This window comes from Octopus bimaculoides, chromosome 9, assembly GCF_046866305.1.
Source record: "Octopus bimaculoides isolate indiv1 chromosome 9, ASM4686630v1, whole genome shotgun sequence".
Lineage (NCBI taxonomy): Eukaryota > Metazoa > Mollusca > Cephalopoda > Octopoda > Octopodidae > Octopus > Octopus bimaculoides.
In genome coordinates this window covers 29099470-29118770 of record NC_142936.1, presented here as the reverse complement: position 1 = coordinate 29118770, position 19301 = coordinate 29099470, and the positions used below count along the sequence as shown (strand labels likewise).

General features: G+C 36.0%; 2 protein-coding genes across 4 annotated transcripts in view; one reads left to right on the top strand and one right to left on the bottom strand.

Annotated features, from left to right (window-relative positions):
• LOC149134029 (uncharacterized) overlaps window positions 1–18022 on the bottom strand; it is an 18787-nt gene extending 765 nt beyond the window's left edge. The window contains exons 1-2 of the mRNA XM_089356915.1: window positions 17901–18022; window positions 1–138 (exon numbers count right to left, since the gene is read on the bottom strand). The exon at window positions 1–138 is cut by the window's left edge and continues 626 nt beyond it. Coding sequence (XP_089213041.1) covers window positions 1–133 — 133 coding nt within the window. The 5' untranslated portion in view covers window positions 134–138; window positions 17901–18022. The remainder of the gene's footprint in view (window positions 139–17900) is intronic.
• LOC106880424 (alpha-N-acetylglucosaminidase) overlaps window positions 1–19301 on the top strand; it is a 132747-nt gene that overhangs the window by 59072 nt on the left and 54374 nt on the right. For all 3 annotated transcript variants that reach the window (XM_089358120.1, XM_089358121.1, XM_089358119.1), the window contains exons 12-15: window positions 1140–1221; window positions 8858–9007; window positions 11318–11466; window positions 14815–14887. In XM_089358120.1, the coding sequence (XP_089214246.1) occupies window positions 1140–1221; window positions 8858–9007; window positions 11318–11466; window positions 14815–14887 (454 nt within the window). The remainder of the gene's footprint in view (window positions 1–1139; window positions 1222–8857; window positions 9008–11317; window positions 11467–14814; window positions 14888–19301) is intronic.

Genomic DNA, 19301 nt, shown 5'->3' with positions numbered 1-19301 from the left:
TGGTAGTAAAATAAATAGGTTGCCTATAAGGGTGTCGAAGATTAAATTCTTCTGCAATTTTGCGATAAGACCATCCCTCTCGTCCACTTAAGAGTACTAACTCGATTCTTTCTTCTTTAGACAGAGCCATCATTCGATCTAGGTAGAAAAAATAACATAAATAAATTTAGAAAAGTAAAGTATATTTTTATTTAATTTAAACAAAAGTAAGAAAGGAAAATTATTATTTCTTATATTTAACTATGTTATGATTTTATTTACTCCATGTACCCAGACTTTGTGGACACCCTGTATATAGAGAGAAAGGGGTAGGTGGTTTGTTAATTTACTAAGTAACACATCTCCTTTTGGTGCATGCACTAGTGTGGATAATTGCTGGTGGTGGTGGTGGGGAGGGAGCTATGCAAGTCTTCTGGTACAGAAGTGAGGCAGAGCCTTGTAGGGGTTTCTGGTATAAGAGAAGAGATTTCCAGTATATTGAAAGTCTATCACGGAAGAAATCATGGCAAGTATGAAAAGACATGAGTTATAAAACAAGGAGAGAATGTTTATGAATTTTAGAGAGAGAAAGAGAGAGGGAGAGATTGCTGGGGAAGTCATGGCAAAATATGGAAACACATGGATTATGAAATGGAGAGAATATTGCAAAAATTTAAAGAATTACGAGTTTTGAAAGTTATTTTAAGAATTAAAGAATTACGAATTTTGAAAGTTATATAATATACATATATATATATATATATATATATATATATATATATATATTGCAGCGTGTGCCTCACATGTAGTTATGTTATTCAAATTGCTTGCACATCCCTGATCATCAGATTTTATATCCAATCTGATGATCAGGAGACCTAATTCAAATAACTAGACATGAGGTGCCAGCTGCAGTAACCATAAACCCCTCAGCATTTGTTACTGTTTGAAATTTCTTGCTTGTATCTACACACACACACATTCACACATGCGCACACACAGACATACACATGCACACGCATGCACGTATTCATGCACACTTGGTCGCACACTCACTCACTCACACACACACACACACACACACACACACACACACTCTCTCTCTCTCTCTCTCTCTCCCCCTCTCATACAGCTTGGCTCTCCTCAAATTTCTCTTTCAGGTTAATGCAAGGATGGCTTTTTCAAGATGCAAATTTCTGGAAACCTCCACAAGCTAAAGCTCTTTTAACTTCAGTTCCACAGGTTTGTAGACTTATATTTTCCTTTGCCAGAGTATAATTACTTTCACTGTTATATTCTACATGACAAACATTTGATATTTGCATTGATGAAACAGCAGTTATATTAAGACACGGGGGATAATTCTTCAAATAAATCTCAATAATCCTGAGTTTTGGTACTTTATTTTCCCAAGTTTTAATCTCCAAAAGAATGGTTGTGGCTGGAGAGATACAAAGGAGCATGGTGCAATGTTTCACATTATGCTGAACTTGAAGATGAACAGTATTTTCTTACTCACATCCTGTGACATAAATTGGTTAAGTTTGTGATTCTTCTGTCATTTACCCCATTCGCTTTTTACCATTTATCCCCTTTCTTCTATAAAAGAAGAAATAAATAATAACTGTATAGCCAGCATAGAGACAGAGAAAATGATGGAATAATATTACTATTAAGTTTTTGCATTACAAAATTACAGAATTAATACTTAATTTTCAGATAGGATATATTAACCCTCTGTCTGTATATATATCATCCTCTTTCTATATATATTACACCCTGTCTATATATGTATTATCCACTGTCTACATATATTAACCTCTGTCTGCGTATCTGTCTGCCTCTCTCTCTCTCTCTCTCTCTCTCTCTCTCTCTCTCTCTCTATATATATATATATATATATATATATATATATTACCCTCTGTTTATATATATATATATATATATATATATATATATATATATATATATATATATATATATATATCATTCACCATGATAGATTGCTAGCCACTACACATTTTTTTTCTCTCCTTGTTTTTTTCTGTGTTCCTTTCTGTGGAAGAGTGTAGCCTCGAAACGTTAAAGACTTTTTCAATTCCTGAGTGTTATACTAATACATCTGTTTATTTTCTACACCACCTGTCTTCGTCTTTTGTTTTTTTTTGTGAATTCTCCCTATATATATATATATATATATCAGTGGCACGTAAATAGCAGCATTTGAGCGTGATCATTACCAGCGCCGCCTTACTGACACTTGTGCTGGTGGCACGTGAAATAACATTTTCTCACATGAATAAAGGAGCGATGTCAGTATACATGTATGGTACACAGAAATTTTTGTTTCCTTTGTGATGCCATGCTGGGACCAGACATGAGACTGAAGAGACCAGAAGGAATCAGTTGTTCTCTGCAGCCTGAAAGATATTTCATTATCCAGGGAGCAAGAACGGCTGAGTGTGCTGCCCTGGTAGACAAACTTGTCTACCACTTTCAGAATTGTTCCTTCAAGCAAGATAGCTGGTTCCACATATGGATTTCCTGGTGTAGGCTGGAACATTACAACAGTCTTGTCCAGGCTAATGCTGAGTCCATATGCCTTGCAAGAAGCAGAAATATGATTCATAAGTATTTGCATGTCATCCATTGTATGAGTGACTAAGTCACAGTGATCTGCATAAAGGATATCATAAATAAGAGACTGGAAAACTTTTGAATTGGCAGCAAATTGACGCAGATTAATGAGGCAACCAGAAGATCGATAGCTGACATATTCCCAGAGAACTAACCTTAGCAGAAGCATGAGTAAAAGCAGCAGCAAAGTACAAAGAAAAGAGAGTTGGGGCAAGGATGTCACCCTCCTTGACACCATTCTCTACAGGAGTGGGTCCCGCCTTGCCACCACCATCATTGACCCAAGCCTCCATCCCATCATGAAATGATTTAGTTATAGATACAAAGTGATCCAGACATCCAAGTTTGCCAAGTATTTTCCATAGCAGGGTCCTGTTCAAAATGCCAAAGGCCTTTGTTCAATCAATGACTACCTGGACAAGATCCATATTCTGCTCATAGCACTCCTTCTGTATCTGTCTTGCTGTGAAAATCATATCCATTGAGGTTCAGACTGGACATCATTTACGAGACACCCATTCAGATTGGTAAGAAGAATATTTGCCAGAACCTTGCCAGCAGCTGATAATAGAGCAATACCTCTGTAGTTACCACACATTGTTCTCACTCCTTTTCCTTTATAGAGAGGAAGAATAATTGCATCCTTCCAGACCTTAGGCATTGCACCATCCCTCCAGACTGCACTAATAAGTTCATGAAGGGATTGTATGATGTAATCATCACCAAATCACAAGACCTCAGCACAAATTCCATCCTTACTAGGTGCCCTACCATGATTCAATTTACTTATTGAGGTCATTAACTCATTTATTAAGGGTGTGGAATTTAAGGAGCCAATGATAGGTCTTTGTTGCATAGTATCAATCACTTTCATTCACAACTAACTTATGGTTTAGGAGTTTAGAGAAGTGTTCAGTCCAGCGACCTGTGGTTTCAGTTGATTTAGTAAATAGAGTAGAAGACTACTTGGAAAGTAAAGGAGCTGATGTGGAGCTCTTAGGTCCATAAGCTCGCTTCATAAGATGGTAAAGCTTCTTACTGTCATTTGCACCAGCAGCAGCCTGAATATCACGAGTAAGATCCTCCCACCAAGTGTTCTACATCTTCCTGAGAGATCGCTGCAGTAGTGATTTTACACTGCCATAGTGGGCAAGTGCTAGATTTTGCTGCACAGCTGAAAGTCCTCTGTGCAGCAATACAATGTGTGCAATACAGAGTGTGCACATTCCAACATGAAATGTTCAAGTTCCATCCAGATTTTGTAAATAAAAGTCTCTTTGTCTTTCGAGTGCAGAGTGGACATCTGTCAGTCACGCTAAACTGAACAGATACAGAAAGGCAAGCAATTTTTGGTTCACCTTTTTTAGAACCTCTCTGACCTCTGGGTGAGCAGTGCCCTCTCCAAATGGAGTTGCTCAGACACCCATGCAGCAACCGAATCCTACCACTGTCTTGGGCAACAAGGAGATGACTATATATCTAGCATGGGCTGCCTACATGCAGGTCACTGACTACATGCATCCAACCCATCAGGTCTGCATGCTTCACCACCTTCCAATTGCTGCAGGATTTCCAAATAAAAATAAAATAAATATATACTAAAAATAAATAAATATATAAATATATACTAAACATAAAGATACGTATATACTGAAAATAAAATTAATATATATAAGGGAAAAAAAAGCAGCATATATTGAGCAGAGGTCAGCAATACCTGTGCAGAGTTTTAGGTTCAATAAGGCTTGCATGACATCTTATAGACCCTCTCCACTTTATTGACATTATCCAGAGACAAGCCAGAGCAAGATGTCTGGTGCCAATATGAGTTGCAGGCTCAGTGATGTTAGAGCGTCGTGATCTCTAGCACAAACCAAAGATCCCCAAAATGTCCAATGCCATTTCCTGCATATCTGGTTTTATATCAGAGTGGCCTTCTCATAGAGACATGCTTCAACAGAAGCTGAGGAGTACCTCACTCCCAGTGGTCTTTCAGCACACTGGACATCATCCCGGAATTTCTGTGTACCTGTTGTGCCTGCACTAGGTTCATCCGACCTTTCAACAGGTCTTGTTTTTATGTCAGGTTGCTTATGAGGCTCTCATAAGTGCTACTGGTAACATGGAATCCAGTACAACCTGTTGCATGGTCGGGTTGTCGGTGACTAAACAAGCACCCCCTCCTAACCTGGTGCGGAGGGTTGCTAGAAACCCAGCAGGATATATATATATATATATATATATATATTTATATATATTCTTTTATTCTTTGATTTGTTTTAGTCATTTGACGGCCGTCATACTGGAGCACTGCCTTTAGTTCACCAAATCGACCGTTGGACTTATTTTTTGTAAGCTTAGTACTTATTCTGTCGGTCTCTTTTGCTGAACCGCTAAGTCATGGTGATGTAAATCAGTTGTCAAGCGATGAGGGGGGTGGGGTGGACAAACACAGACACACAGACATCATTTTCATCGTCGTTTAATGTCCGTTTTCCATGGTGGTATTCGTTGGATGGTTTGACTGAAGTCTGGAGAACCAGCGGCTGCATCAGGCTCCAATCTGATCTGGCAATGTTTCTATAGCTGGATGCCCTTCCTAACGCCAACCACTTGGAGAGTGTAGTGGCATCAATCTCGTTCGGATGGTACCTTTTACGTGCCACTGGCACAAGAGCCAGTCAGGGGTTACTGGCATCGGCCACTATCGGTTGGTACTTTTTATGTACCACCGGCATGGGAGCCAGTCAGATGAACCTGGTATCAACTATGTTTGGATGGTGCTTTTTATGTGCCACACCTAAAATATTGGTTTTTACTTGACTCAACAGGTTTTCTCAAGCATATATCACCTGATGCATCAGGGGTATTCTTAACAGGGCTGGACATGCGTCGCTGCGATCTCACTTTAGTTGCCAGGTCTTAATCACAGCATATTTCCAAAGGTTCTGGTCTCCTGTCATTGCCTCTGTGAGGCCTAATGTTTGAAGGTCATGCTTCACCACCTCATCCCATGTCTTCCTGGGTATAACTCTTCCACAGGTTCCTTCTACAGTTAGGGAGTGGCACTTCCTCACACAGCTGTCTTCATTCATATGTAACACATGACCATACATATATATGTATGTATATATATATATATATATATATATATATATATATATATATATATATATATGTATGTATGTATGTATGTATGTATGTATGTATACAATAGGCTTCTTTCAGTTTCTGTCTACCAAAACCACTCACAAGGCTTTGGTCAGTCTGAGGCTATAGTAGAAGAGACTTGCCCAAGGTGCCACGCAGTGGGACTGAACCCAGAACCATGTGGTTGGTAAGCAATCTACTTATCACACACCCACTCCTGCATCCATATATATATATATTTATAGAATATAAAGAAAATCAGGAGGTATTGAATGAATATATTTATTTCACCAGTTGATATCCATTGATGATTATTTTGGTGTGTACTGAAGTTGAAAAATTAATGTAATCATGATATTCTGTTTATCTGATGAGTTAGTCTTCTATACCTGCATTCATTTGTAAAATGTACAATAGCACTATGCAATTTTTTTCATACATGCTACTGCGGACATGTGAAATAATTTATTATACACTAAAAAAATTATTTTTGCATTATGTTAGCTGTGAAACAGCTAGAATCCCATGTATATCAACTGGTGAAATAAATATATTCATCTCATACTTTCTTTATATTCTATATGCGCCTCATGAAATAATTTTTATTGATTGGATTATTGGATTTCAACTTCATAGGACTCTACATTACACTCTGACCCATTGGTTTACTATCCCGGTCCACTAAAGGAGGGTTTTTTTGTGATTACCACTGGATTATATAAATCCATATATTGTATATTAAATTTATCAATATATATAACTCTTTGTTTATCTGCCTGTCACCTTCTCTCTCTCTCTCTCTCTCTCTCTCTCTATATATATATATATATATATATATATATATATATATCATGGATTCTCCTGTCGTTCGATGACATATGACGGTTCTGCAATTTTTTGCTGGACAACCACACAGATTTGTTTATTGTAATGAAATGCTTGTGTACACATAAGCTTACCCTGCTCCATCAAATTGACATTACCTGTACAGGTGCACGATATGCCACATGACAGATGGTGAAATGATTGCATAGAAACATGAAATGAAGTGTTTTGCTCAAGAACTCAATGCAATGTCCAGTCTTGGAATTGAAATCATAATTTCGCAGTTGCAAGAGCAAAAGCCTGAACCACTAAATCATCAGCCTTCACACACATGCGCGCGCGCACGCGCGCGCACACACACACACACACACACGCACACACACTCTCCATCCTCTGTCTATATCACTTCTGTCTGTATATATTATCCTCGGACTCTACATATTATCCTCTATATATTTGATCTTTTATGGTAATTTTCCTGCTGTCATGTAAATTTTTCACCTCTGTGAGGGTAAATTTACTGCTGGTTGAAGGTCATTATATTATTCCAGAGTACTTACAGTTAAGTAAGTTCCATTGCCATAGACTGAAAGATGTGAGTGAGAAAGACAGAGAAAGTGTTGACATGATGAGTAAGAGCCCAAAATATTAGATTTCTTCACTCTCCATGGAAATTTTTACAACTTCTATTTGTTTTATTGTTTAGTCAGTAGAAGGATAGTGCTAATGACCTCTGAGACTGGTAAAGGGAGTGAGGAAGGTATCCTTGAATTGAAAACCTACTTTGAATACTTTGAATGAACTGGGCTCTGCTAAAGGCAGCAAAGATCCTAGTGTTGGTGTTAAGTTAGGCAGTGGATTGAGTCTACCACCTATGAATAATTGTTGTCAATACAGACCATGTTGATGTGAATACAATATGAATAACTAGCCTCATGATTTTATTTTATTTTAGACACTCTTCAGGTCTTGGCTACATACCAGATGTTCTCTTAATTAAGCCATAATTCTTACAAATAATCTGTAACATACTGAAAATGCATGATAATTTGATAAACATTAACAAAATGTATTATGTTTTTGACTACATGACATATGATATAATACATTGTATTTATTAAAACTATTTAGTCATATTTTAAAAACTCTTTAGGTTTTAAAATCCAAAATAATGGGAACATATGATCAACAATTACATTTTTGTAAAGAATACTTCCTATATATTCCCTAAATTAGGGAATATATCTTACTGGGCACTGGGAGGAGTGTAATAGTCCTATAATTGTTGCAGTCATGGTGGTTACTTTTACCTTTCTAGAGTGGAATAATTATACCACTCTTCCAATCTGCTCCAGATTGAGCAGATGATCTACCACAAGAGCAAGACTGCAGAAGGCCATCTTTCTCGATCATCTCCCCGTGGATGCCATGAATACCAGCTGCCTTTTTGCATTGCAGCTGATTCACCATCATATGAACTTTGCTTTTGCGTACTCATTGAATGTAAGAAGAGCTTTTTGGCAGAGGTTGCTTGCAGCCTACGTCGACCTCTGCAAGGCTGGTAGATAAATGTACTTTGGAAGATTCTGGAACTGTGAGGTTCCTGAACTGATCGGGGTGATGATGGCTTTGTACACTGGAACAGTCAGCACAGTTTGGATCAAGGGCTCAACATCTGATCTTTTCTCAGTTACATCTAGGGTCTGTCAGGGTGGTGTCTTGGCTCCCACTCATTTCAATACTTGTTTGGATTGGATATTTGGCCAAATAGTGGCTTGATTGAGTTGTGGTGCACTCATTGGTGAAATTAGGATTACAGGCCAAGATTTTGCTGGTGACTGCATTTATTCTTGCTGAGTCTCTTGCTGGGTGTCTTAAGGAGCACCCTCCTTTCACTGAGTGAGGAAGCAGAACCACTTGGCCTTAGAGGCTTTTGTGTCAAGACAAAGATCCAGTCCTTTGTTGGCTTCTTGGAGGACTCCACATCGTCTACCTCTGCTGTGGTTGAGAATGTCATTTTACTCTGCTTACTGTGTTATCTTCAATGAGGATCCAGCTGGGTTGATGGCTCTGTTGGTTGACCACATGCCACATGGTCACGACAAACGAGGAGGTAGTTCTCAGAGACAGGGACTGACTGAGATTCTGCTCAATAGGTTGCTCAGGAGTATCTGAGAATATACATCAGAAAATGCAGCAATGCACTATAATAGAGCATACCCCACTACCACCTGATCTGACCTAATTATTTTCAAATTGTTTATAGGGTCGTATGATTGTCTTGGACTTGTTTGCTGAAGTTAGTCCGATGTGGAAACGGCTTGATTTCTTTTATGGCCAACCGTTTATCTGGTGCATGCTCCATAATTTTGGTGGCACAATGGATTTATATGGTGACTTGGAAAGTGTCAATGTGGTAAGTTGAAAATATTTTCATTTATAGTTTTTGCTTGGAATAAAATGCTACATGTAGTGAGGCTTGTGTGTTGAATGCAAAAGTGCTACGAAAATGGATGTGAAATGATGATGATAATGAATAAGCCTTTCTATTATAGGCACAAGGCCTGATTTTTTTCAGGAAGGAGTAAGTCAGTTACATCAGCTTCAGTACACATATACTTATTTCATTGATCTCAAAAGGATGAAACCAAAGTCGAGTTCATCAGAATTTGAACTCAGAACATGAAGTCGGATAAAATACCACTAAGCATTTTGTTTGACATGTTAATGATTCTACCAGCTCACTGCCTTAATAATAATAATAATAATAATAATAATGATAATAATAATAATAATAATAATAATAATAATAATAATAAAGCTAATCAGAAAAGAAATAGTCAAAGCAAAATCCCAACAATGGCTGAGAAGCTCAGGACTCAAAGCAGACACTGAAGGATTTTTAATTGCAGCACAAGACCAGAACCTTGTCACCAGAAATCACCAAAAACACATGATGAAAAGAGATACAAATGACTGTAGAATATGTGGTGATGGAGAAGATACAATAAATCATATTGTCTCTGGCTACCCAGTCCTGGCTAAGAAGGAATATATTCACAGACACGACAGAGTTGGGACCTATATACACTGGAAGCTATGCCAATACTTTGGAATAACAACAGAAAAAAGTTGGTATAGGCACATGTCAGAAAAGGTTGCAGAAAATGAGAAAGCAACCATACTCTGGGATATGCTAATATACACAGAGAAATTAAGGCCAATAGGCCGGATAGTTGTCAGAGATCACCAAGAAAAAAAAATGCTTTTTAATCAATGTATCAATACCAATATATAACAATGTTTCTCTAAAAGAAACGGAGAAACTTTCAAAATACATAGATTTGGAAATAGAGATAACTCAAATGTGGAGCCTAAAAGCAGAAATAATTCCTATCATAGAATGTGCATTAGGTATGATAAAAAAACATTCAGACAAATACATAACAAAAACACCAGGACTTAGAAGTATATAATACTAGCAGAAAATAGCACTCCTAGGCATTGGACACATCCTATGTAAAACACTTTCAATACTGTGAAAATAAGAGCACCATAACACAGTAGATACCCAAGGCATGTGATAAAAATAAGACTACTGAATAATAATAATAATAATAATAATAATAATAATAATAATAATAATAATAATAATAATAATAATAATAATATTTTACCCCAGTGTCACTTTGATGGCATGCACTGCTCTCTCACTCAATAATAATAATAATAATAATAATAATGATTTCAAATTTTAGGACTAGGCCAGCAATTTCTGGGGAGAGGATAAGTTGATGACATCAATCCCAGTGTTCAACTAATACTTATTTTATTGACCCTGTTAGTAGATCTCAGTGGCATTTGAACTGAGAATCTGAAGACAGATGAAATGCCACTAAGCATTTTGTCCAGCAATTATGATAATGAGTTTATTATACAGAGTACTCAAGTGTACTACAACTTGCCAGAAAATAGTAAAACAGAGGTCACAAAGTGGCATAAGTGAAGTAAAGAAAGACAACAATGTAAACTAGAATTACATGCATAGTACACAAAATAAAACACAAAAGTGAACAGTAAATAGAGCCATAAAGAGAAAAGGGGGCATAAGCATGTCAGTAGTGTTGGGGAATTTCAAGAAGATGCAGTGTTTGACAGCTAACAACTGTTGTGGGTAGTTTATTTCATGCTTTGACAATTCTGAGCATAAAAAAATGTTTCTGAAAGTTATGGGTGCTGTACTGTTTTTTAAATTTATAAGTTAGTTTGTGGCTATTCTGCTGTATGTGTAATGCAAATCTGCATGAAAGGAAAAGCATAGATGAGCTGTGTGTGTGTGAGTTTGTGTGACTGAGTAGTTACGGCATCAGCCAATGTACATTGGGGAGACAACTGTGCTGATATGATTAACTGATTCAAATGGGTTGGATGTAGAAGTACCCTTCTGAAACCAACCCTTAAAACTTTTGAAACTGCTTATCTACAGGATGTAATGCTCACCTGGAATGTAAACAAGGCATTATCATTTCTTGGTTAGACACTACACTGCAAAGAAGTGCAAATGGCAACTTCATGCACATACACATCTACACACATGTATGTGTGTGTCTGTGATATATATACATGTATATTTGTGTGTGTGTAAAATAATGCATTTATTACTGTATTTCTTTTATTTCTCATTCTACATTCTTGGTAATGTTTTGAAATTGTGTGTGCCATGTAGGGTCCAAGAAATGCACGTTCTCCTGCAAACAGTTCAATGATTGGAACAGGACTCAGCCCTGAAGGGATATTCCAGAATTATGTAATGTATGAGTTCTTGTTAGATAAATCTGTGTCAATGGATTCTTCGGTTCAGAACATCAGTAAATGGTAAGTTTTTTTTGTGAACTCTTCTAATTTGCTGGTTCCAGTCAGTTAGCAGTAGCAATACTTGAACACTACCATCATTGTTGCATGTAATAACTTTTATTTATCACCATTGTCATCCTTGTTGGCAGCATTGGCAGCCTCCTCCTCCTTTTTGCATCCATTTTTCCATGCTTGCATGAGCTTGATAGGTTCACTCCACTACTTGTATTCATTCATCATCTCCTTCTTGATGTTTAGTATCTTGAGATCAGCTTTCACTACTTCAGCTCACATCTTTCTCGATCTCCCTCTTCTACAGTTTCCTTCCACTCGAGTCTCCTGACACTTTATCCAGCTACCATCATCTGTTATGCATTGCATGTCTGTACCAACATAGTTGTCTCTCTTGCATGCTACATTTTATTTCTCTTATACCAAGTTTTTCTCTTAGCTCATTTATGCTTTGCCGTTCATGCACGCTAACATTACACACACAGTGGAGCATGCTTGCTTCATTTCTTTCCATCATTCATACTTCCTCTTCATTCAGTATCTATGTCTTGCTACCATGCAACATTGTATAAACATACAGAAATATAATACAATCTATCCCTAAAACAATAAAGACAATAACTCCTTGAACTTTTTCCATCCTGTTTGTTATTTGGTGAATGATGCAGTTTAATTCTTTTATGTCTCTGTGATGTACATTCATCTCAGATCTAACACAGAAAGATAGTATTTTAAATATTATCTAACATCTAGTATTTTAAGTTGGTCCTTTATGTTTTGCCAGAGATATTGAAGAATTATAATTCTTTGAGACAAAGCTATTGTAATATATAATCCAAACAATAAACTTTAAAAGAGAGGCAGAGATTTTGGCACTGTGTAGTTTAGTGCTAGTCCTTTCAAGATCTTCCAAGATATAAATTACTGCATATCTTTACTTACTTCATTCTAGGTTGTTGACTCATAAAACTTTCAGCCTTTTCGAGCAACTCATCTGCTATATTTAAGTAATCTTCTTTGTGTAGGATTATTAAATTTCTTAGAGCTTAGTAGTAAACTTACCACTAGGGATAGACTATAGATAGGAGCAATAATATAGACTATCAAAAACAAGGGTCCTCTGCAGGACTAAGATGACTTTTTGATCTCTTGTTCTAAATGTTCCCAGAATCCAGCTCATCAGATGTTTTTTATGTTGGTGTCTCTTATACTGATAGCTGTGGGGTTGTGAAGCTCACTTTGTTTTTATGTGATTCCAGGTTTGGTCCTACTTTATGGCACTTACTTTACAACAAGTATCTTCTACTCTAGTCTTGAAACAACCCAAACCTTTTGAGTGAAATTGGTAAGCAGAAAGTGCAGATGTCAGTCAGATTGACTGCAGCTATACTTGGGTGGCAGAATTTGAACTCAGAATGCAAAGATGGATAAAATTCCACTAAGCATTTTGTCTGGTGTGCTAACAATTCTGCCAGTTCATCATCTTAATAATGTTAATAATAATAATGATAATGCCCATTGATTTTGGCGTATGAGTATGTGAAGGAGAGAAAAAAAGAAAAAAAAAAGGCTGCATGGATGTAATTTGAGTCCAGGTATAGATTTTGCTATGAAGTTGCAGTGGGGACAATGAGTTTGCCTAGAATAGGACAAAAATGTCTGTTGAGTTCAGGGTATAATTCTTTTATTGTCCTGTTTCTTGAACTCAAATTATTTAGCTGCATCTTGACACATTTTATGTCACTCACATTGATCTAGACAATAACTTTCCCAGGATATTAAATTAAGCTGAAAGGATTTTAGTGATTGTTTCAACTTATCCTTATATCTTAGCATGGGTCTCCCTTTACCACAGAGTCCCTTTGGATGATGATGATGTGTGTTTGTTACCTATTCTGGCATTAAAAATGCCCATTAATATGACTTAGTCATGATACAGAATTTTACTGATAATTGTTTGTAATTTAGAGTAGAAAATGTTGTTCTTCTTCAGATGCTGATAAAGTGCAGAAATGAGGAATTACCTATGGGTATACAAAAGGGTATGAGATGCTCATCAACAGTTCAAGGGATGGATGGCAACTTACAAAGTAAAATTAATTCAATGGCAAATCCAACTCCTTTGTCTCACCTGCCAGCTTTCTGCTTCAAAAAAATGTATAATCACTCTCAACTTCTTCTAAGCCACCAGAATCATCAAGCCTGGTTTCACTTAGAGCAGCAATATCAATATTGTATGAGCCAGTTACCTTTACAGTTAGTGTTGTTTTTGTTCTAGACTGTCTTTACTGTCTTGTAAAGTTCTTACATTCCAACAACCAAAAATTAACGTTTCTTTTATTTTTCTTATTTTTAACTCAACTGCAATAAACTGGCTGGCTTGTCATCTGCAGTTAATTCCAAGCTTATTGAAGAGAACACTTTTTTTAGGGTTCCTTTTCTCACCCTGCCTCCAATATCAGAGAAACAGTGTTACACCTAAATAGGACTGCTTGCCACAGAAAGGAGGACACAAGTCTTACAGGTGCCTTTGTATTCTACAGTCGGATAGCTCTCTGCTGCCTATGTATGAGACTCTGGTTAGAAACTTCCAGTAACACCCTTTGCTTGTTCCTGTTGCCATATCCCATGACCATAGGACTTTCCTCTTACCTTCAAACTACCTCCACAATGAATTTGTTCTAAGTGGTAAGGGCTTGTGTCGCTCAAAAAGCCTAGACTCTGGTGCATAGTAGTTACCACAGGAAGGAAAGGCAGTTTTGATGTAGAGCGAGTGACTCAGGAGTGCCCAAGGTGGAATTTACTTGGGCTTCAATAAATGATGAAGCTCCTACACTAACAATAATGATAATGATAATAATGATGATAATGAATCAATACCCAAGGAAATTATACATTATTTTGGAAAACTATAAAATTATTGGAAATTTATTAAGCACCATGAAATAAGTAACATAATCTCTGAAATGTTTGACTCTTGAGATCTTGTAAAGTGTACATGGTCACAATATTAGTGGGAGGATTAGTTGATTACTTCAATCTTTGCAGAAAAAGTTAATCTTGATGAGAATTGAACTCTCAATGTAAAGAACCAGAGAAACTTTTGTAACACTCTAATGATTCTGTCAATCAACTATCCTACAAATAATAATGCTTTCTAATTTTGGCACAAATTGAAGGAGAGGGTGAACCCAGTACTTAATTGGTACTTTGTTTTATCAACCCTGAAAGAATGAAAAGGAAGTTGACCGTGGCAGGATTTGAACCCTGACATGTAATGAGCTGGAACAAATGCTGCAAAGCAATATTTCTGATACTGTAACAACAACAACAATGATAGTATTATTTCTATTGCAGGATTTCAGGTTATGTGTCAAGACGTTATGGTACCACAAATCAGTTGATTGACTCTGGCTGGCAATTGTTGCGAGTAAGTTGATTTTCTATCTTTTCTACAAAAGTTGTTTGATTGCAAAACAAAATAAAACAAAATAGATAAAATCTCAGACTTATCTGGAAATCAGTTAATTATTTAATGACTTACTGGGAAAGACATTGAACTGTATCTGGTGATGAGGTTCTCACTCAGGAGTTAAGCAGTTTTAGTGGAGTATGGAGTTACTCCTTAGTCACTAGTACCTGTCTAGGGCTCTAGTTATGGGTCAAAATAAGCAATCATCCCGTGGCTAAGACATAAAGGATTTGGAAGAGTGGTGGCCCCTAGACATGTGTTACACAGGCCCATCATTTCTTCTGCCTAAGGCTTAAAAAAGCTGTCTCAAGGGTCAGCTTGGGAGAGCAAGAGACTAGCAGAGTAAACTACAAATAAACCAGCAGTGGGTAAGAGGAAACCACTGCTCTATCTTTCCCTTAAAAATCTCCAGACTTTGGTATGGAGGTCCTTGCTCACTGATGGTTATAGGCATGGCACATGAAAAGAAGAGAATTAGATAACCATTTTAATATCAACTTGCTGGAGACCACTCCTGGATTTTTAATATACAAATCTTTCATATTATAGTGTTTATATCCAAATTAAGAATTCTTTGGTAATTTGCATTCACGAAACAAATTGGTATATAGAAGTAAAAGTAAAGGTGAATTATTTTATTAATTTCTCTAGAGTCTCAATTAATTTCAAAATTAATTGAAACATACTGATTGTGTCTTTTGATGACCAAAAATATTTGGTCATAAAAATACACTGTATGTTCCTATTAATTATCAAAAATATTTGATAAGATCTGGAGATTAGAGGGCTGAGTGGATAGGGTATCCAGTGCTCTTCAGTGGGACTGAACCGGAAACCACATGTTTGGGAAGTCATGTCTAACAATGGTATTTCTCTAGTTAGTGATGAACTGATAACAGAATCAAACACAAGTTTTACAGTTAGACTACTTCATTAGTAACACAGTAATTAATGAGTATACAATATGGATCTTTAATTCTAAAGAGTTGAAAAGAAAAAAAATTATTTTTTTCCACAAAATGTCTATTTCAAATTTTCTTTTCAACTTTAGATCTTTTTTAAAACTGGAAAAAAAAAAGAATTGAAATTGCTAATTGACTAATTTACACCTGAAGGCAGGGAGATGAAATTTATCCCAGTCTGGTGACATCTGAATTATGAGTCTTGAAGAGAATTAAAAGTTGTTATTGACAGAAATGATGCATAAATGCAATCTAGGGACAGTCTTTAGATTTGTCAGTATTAATCATAAAAATTCCAGTGTTTTTATTTCTTAGATTTTTCAGCATCAATACTAAATTTTGTCATTATGTCTTTTGTCTTAATGTAGACTTAATAATGTCCTTTTTATTAAGCAACAGGTTTCTTTCTCAATAATTCTAATAATCTATTAAAGATGACAGTTGTGTTGAAATGAAACCAAATTTCTTCATGTCTTTTAATGTTTTTGATTCATGATATTTTATAATATATTTTTTGTTAAAGTTACAGGTATGATGCAAAAGTGTGGTATAGTCCATTAGTTAAAAATGTATATTCACTGAAATAACATTTTAGTGTGGTCATCACTCTAGTAGTAGGTTTCTTTTATCACTAATCATAGTGTGTAGTTGCTACTGTTACTAAATGTCAACATAATTACAAGGTTTGGAATAATGTAAGAGTTATTCTTAAACTTCACAAATAATTTAATGTAATTAAGAACAGATATAAGTTCACTAAGAATATGCTTCATGTGAAGCTGTACATGAATGTGAAAAGTTACATACAGTTTAGCCTTGTCACGTTCTGCGTGGAAAGGAATATAACAGAAAATGTATGAAAGAATTTTGTACCACAATTGGTTCGCTAGTAGCATAAGAGTGATTTATACACATGTTGTGTAGCACAAAAGGCTTGCCATGCACGGTTGCTCCAAGAAGCCATTTCTTTAGCTTAGGCCACATGTAGATAAACTTAGCTGCTCTCCACAATGACAATGTGTCTAGGTTGAAGTTCAGTGGGGAAGAGAGGAAGAACAAATTGCGCTTGTCCAATATATAGCCAGAAAGACCGCTGGCTTTCCCTGGTGAATGAAAAATCTTCCGGAAATTTCTATGACTCTGTGGTATTACTAAAAGGGATATGAGTCCACAATTCTTGGAAGTTTTCTAGAATGTTTGCCAAGGGAGGTCACTGTAGTTGGATCCCTGGCTTCTGGCGAACCATAAATAATACAATGACAGAATCTGTTTCAATTTACGTCACACCTACAGCATCAATGACCAAATCATAGATGTACAACAGTATTTTTTGGATCCCTAATGCTATATTATACAAGTCAACGAGTCTCTTCATGGTCTATGTTTCACCTGAAAGAAATGACTGCCAGATTCCTTCAGATCATACTCTGCTGCAGCATTTCCCAACAGAAGTTCTGCAAGCAGTCATAAAGGGTTCTGTGAGAAATTGTAATCAGTTAATTATATGTAAAAGCACCCACAATGTATTCCCTGAGGTAGAAAAATTCTGGTATCTATAAGTAGGAAGGAGACCCTTTTAACAGGGAATTTGAATGAGTTTGGTGTAAACAAGGTCTTGGTTAAGACGAAACTTCTTAAACCTTCTTTGTGACATCTAATGGATTTAGAACTGCCAAATCGTTTAAAGATTGCTTTATGATTTGTTTTATCTCTCATGAAATTTAATGCAAGAGAAAGAAAAAGATAAAGATATATAATAATTTTTATGTAAGGACTTCCTGAGACATGGAATGTATTTCAAGAGCAAAGTAGTTGGGAAATGCTCTCCTACTGTCTTAAGTAAGGAAGAACACATTGAATAATGAAGTTCTAGATATTAAAAAAGATGAGATGGTCATACTGGAATGTCTTTGATTATAGGTATGTTCATTCAGGGTTGACTTGTGAACTAAATTAATCAAATTAAAATTACTACTATTACTTTAACAGGAAGTGGTTGTTTTAAATACCTGTTATGACTCTACCACAACATAATTGTTTTGGTTTTAACACAGTAACAATGACCTGTGGCAGACCTGTGGTTCTTGGCTTTATGTAGTTCAGTGCCTCCTTTCACTAAATAATGTTTCACAGATGCTCCTTCCTTGTGTTATAGGGAAATAAAAGAAAGAAAAATAAAGGACAAAATAAGATTATTTCTAATTTTGTAGTGGTTTATTATCAATATTTTCATATACTATCCCATCCAGTATGTGCTCTTTTTGCACTGACTTATCTCCCTTATATTATTAAATCATTATGGAAATTACTAAATAAGGCTAGGACTTATTTATAATAGAAGACACTTGTCCAAAGTGCCATATAGTGGGACAAAACCAAGAACTATGTGGTTGGGAAGCAAACTTCTTACTACACACCCATACCTATGCCTATAAAGCCATGCTTGAACCTGTGTGTATATATATATATATATATATATATATATATATATATATATATATATATATATATATATATATATATATATATATAATATAATATAGGATAAAATCTTTATAAGAATTTATCAAGTAGTCAGCGTGAAAAAACCCATAAGGAAAAAAAAACCATTGTTTTTTTCCGTAAATATAATTTATATAAGGGCATTACTATATAATAATGCCTCACGCTTAGAGGGACTAAATAAGTCAAAACTACCAAAAATAAGCACAGGGAATGCAATTTTCAAAGTTAACAGCTTACTACATAGTTTTTGGTGTATTAATTATGAAACCAGTGGTTTGCCGTTAAGTTAAATGTTTTTAGGAGGTTAACTTTGAAAATTGCATTCCCTCGCTTTCGGTAAATATGTGCTTATTTTTGGTAGTTTTGACTTATTTAGTCCCTCTAAGCATGAGGCATTGTTATATAGTAATGCCCTTATATAAATTATATATATATATATATATCTATATATATATATATATATATGTACATGATAATGGTACACCAGGCACATACATCATGACCATGTGCTTGACATGGTGATCTCATTTCAAGATAGACAACACATGGCCTTGCAAGTGGAGCCCAGTTAGAATTTTCTTCGGGTTGAATAGCCCATCCCAGTCAAAAAGTCCTTGAATAAGGGTTATTTAAGAATAATGAAGAAAACATGTATTTTACCATGGGTGAATTATTCAAACCCCAAAGAATCCCTTTCAGTACATGGCTATGATGCTCCCCACTACTCTTGCTTGTGATCAGAGATGTTCATGTCTTCAGACACTAATGGACATGCCCAAGCAACTGACAAGCAAATCTGCAGTATTGAGCAGAATTTTTGCTGTAGCCCATATTTTACCTCAAGACAAAACATGTACATGATAACGCTTCCAATCAGTTAAGATCAAAAGCCATGAGAGCCACTG